At 28.8% G+C, this 3,147-nt stretch overlaps 1 protein-coding gene across 1 annotated transcript; it reads right to left on the minus strand.

The window, feature by feature from the left end:
• Nucleotides 1-725: 725 nt before the first annotated feature.
• On the minus strand, nt 726-2,245 carry LOC149062986 (uncharacterized). Its single transcript, XM_089215474.1, has 2 exons — nt 2,014-2,245; nt 726-1,672 (listed from the first exon to the last, which is right to left on the minus strand). The coding sequence occupies exons 1-2, from the start codon at nt 2,243-2,245 to the stop codon at nt 726-728; spliced, it is 1,179 nt and encodes a 392-aa protein (XP_089071600.1).
• Nucleotides 2,246-3,147: the final 902 nt, after the last annotated feature.

The raw sequence follows: 3,147 nt of genomic DNA on the forward strand, positions 1-3,147 counted from the left end.
TAGAACGTATTAATTAATGAAAAAAATAGTTTTATTCAATTATTAAATTTTAAGTATAGGTTACCATTTGAAAATCAAAAGTTGACAGTGGTTTACCTAATAAATATAAGGGTAAAAAATATAAAAAAGATATACAATTCTAGAACAGCATAAATCTACAATTTTGAAAAAAAAAAAATTTGAAAAAGTCAATACTTTTTCAAATAATGAGTGTTGTTTGATAAAAGAATCACCCTGTATTTAAATATTTGTGAAAATGCTTCAGATACTTCCAATCCAGACTTTGTCTTCAAAGGTATTGAATAAACATACTTAGAAAACGTATCGATAACATTAAGAACATATTTAAAATCATTATTAGCCTTATGCAATGTCTTATGATTATCATTAACTTTAATTTCATTATATTTATTTCTCAAATTATAATCAGGATCAATGTTTTTTGATTTTGGTCTATAAAAACAATACAAATCAGCTTGCCAAGTATCATTTATACCTCTTTGTATAAAATGTCTTGTATCAAAATGTTTTCTAGCTGGTTTAAATAACTCACAAACTTCTATGAATTCTGGTGGTTTTGATATATTGTTCTTTTTTGTATTACATTTTCTACATATTGATAATCTCCTATATTTATTATTTTTTTCAATAAATTCGGGTATTCCATTATTTTTTGTTTTTGTTTTACATTTCTTACAATAATCCATTTAATTAAGATATTATCATTATATATTTTCTCTAATCGTATTATTTGGGAGATCATAAAAAAACTCTGAACCAGATACTAAACAAATATAACAAATGGTATTAACAGGCACATCTTCATTAAAATCTGCATGTAAGACAATACTTGTTTTAGATCCAGAAAACTCTGATGGCTGCCTACTCATATTAATTACAAAAAATGGTTTAGTATCTTTAAATTTTTGTGGAGTTATATACATTAAAGACAAATCTCGATGTAATCTATTATAAACATGCTTACAATCCATCAACATATCATACGCAATATTAAATTTTTCTTCTTTAAAATCTAAATTCAATAGTTCTTCCGGATATCTAATACTATCAATATCAAGCCAAATATTTTTTAAATTACAATTATCAAACTGTATTGGATCTCTTAACTGATTATCTAGCTTATCTGTTTGGAAAGCTATGATAGGAAACAAAGGATTATTAATATTTCTATACATAGTTGTTATGTCTTTGGTTAGTGTTTTACCACTAATATTTCTTTCTTCAATACATTGCCATGATTTGAATATAAACATATGTTCGTTTCTTTTAGACAGTAAAGTTAGTTCATTTATCAACTTAGTTTTATTAAGATCATCATAAGTCACAATTGGTATTCCAATAAGTAATATATCAATAACAATTTTTCTAACACCAGCTAGATCACCTTTTTCATTTTTATCTCTAAATAAAGCATCATTGTCAGAACGTCTTAAAAAACTTATTTCAAAACCCCCTTTATATACTGGATATTCTATATCTTTAAAAAATCCTAAACATAAATTAGACAATTTGCCAACAGCACTAAAATAACCACCTTTCTTAAATTTTGATTGAAATCCACTATTTATTGTGGGACCACTAAGATCTGCAGAATAACTAACTGTACCTTTAATTAAACTACATCTTCCAACATTATCAATTCTATCTATTTCTTTACCATGTTTTTTAACACAAATCCATTCAAACAAAAATGGAACAAAATTATCAACTAACAAATTTTTGAACCGGCTGGATAATTGCTACCATCTTCTCGTAAAACACGGCCAAAAATCTGATATTTTGCTTTTTTAATATTTAAAAATCTATTTTCTTCCTTTATATTATAAGTAGTGATTTGATTAGGAGAATTAAGATTTGATGAAGATATAGGCCAATACACCTTATCTTGTTCACGGATAATAGCATGGTCATAATTAGCAAATATATTTTCCATTTATAAGGAAAAAATGTATTAAAGTTCATAATTCTGAATAAAATCTAAACATAAATGACCACATATAGGTGGGTCATTATAGTTTTGCAATTGTTCATAATATAAATCATCTTTTCCTAAATAATTCACAATTTCTTTAATTGGAATTGAATCTCCATAAGAGTCAAAATATACTTTTTTATTATCATTTTTTAACCAAGCCACCCAATGTGAACCAGATTGATTAGAATTATTTAAATTTAATATTCCACATTCATTTTTCCAAGGCACTGCAGGTAACTCATCTTTCATAAAACAACCTCTACAATTTTTTATATTTTTTCCTGCTTCAATATTATCATAATTAGTTAATGGTTTTATTTTTTATTTTTTTTTAGTCCTGATCCAATTTGTAAAGTCTTAATATTTTTAACATTCTCTTCCATTGCTTTATTATGTCTTTTTGCTTCATCTCGTTTTAATTTCTTATCTTTTGCATCAATAACGGTATTTGCAATAGCACTAGCACCTCCGGCTAATGCACTAAGGGCTCCTATACCTGCTAAAATAAGAGGTTAAAATCCACTTACTTTATCCTTATTTCCAAATTGAGATTTTGTAAATTTTAATCTCACACCTTTTTTATTATTTTTAGCATTAATTAGTTTATTTTTTTGTCTATCAGTTAAATTAAATATATTTTTACCATTTCCAATCTGTGTATGTTTTAATTGAATAACTACATCGATCTTATTTTCATAAGCTTTTACAAACTTTACACGCTTTACACAGCTTTAGTACAAAGTACAGGCACCGTTGCGACCGGTCTACGACTTAATCAACCACCACCACGGGTGACAACGACGCGGCACCGTCAACTCTCCCTCCACGCCGCAAAGGCTAGGCGGGACGGGAAGACAAGTCGCGCCGGACGAGTAACGGCCGCCGCCTATCGCCAACTCGTTCACCGAGCGTCGTACCGATCTAGACGTTTCACCTACGGGCAAAAAAAAAGAAACCACCACGACCGAACGATACTAGACCACGCGATTGTATCGATCTTAACTTACACTCGACCCGTACGCGCGTTATAAATATTTGTTTTGTGATTAAACTCAATAAAACGTCTGGTTAAGACGATACCACGAAATAGTGAGTGTATTTCGTACTTTTTTTTCACCACCACACCAACACCATATTAAATCTGCGACCGG

The sequence above is a fragment of the Diuraphis noxia genome, unplaced genomic scaffold, assembly GCF_037042655.1.
Source record: "Diuraphis noxia isolate RWA-SAM2 unplaced genomic scaffold, SU_Dnox_SAM2 contig0001, whole genome shotgun sequence".
In the NCBI taxonomy this organism is placed as follows: Eukaryota; Metazoa; Arthropoda; class Insecta; order Hemiptera; family Aphididae; genus Diuraphis; species Diuraphis noxia.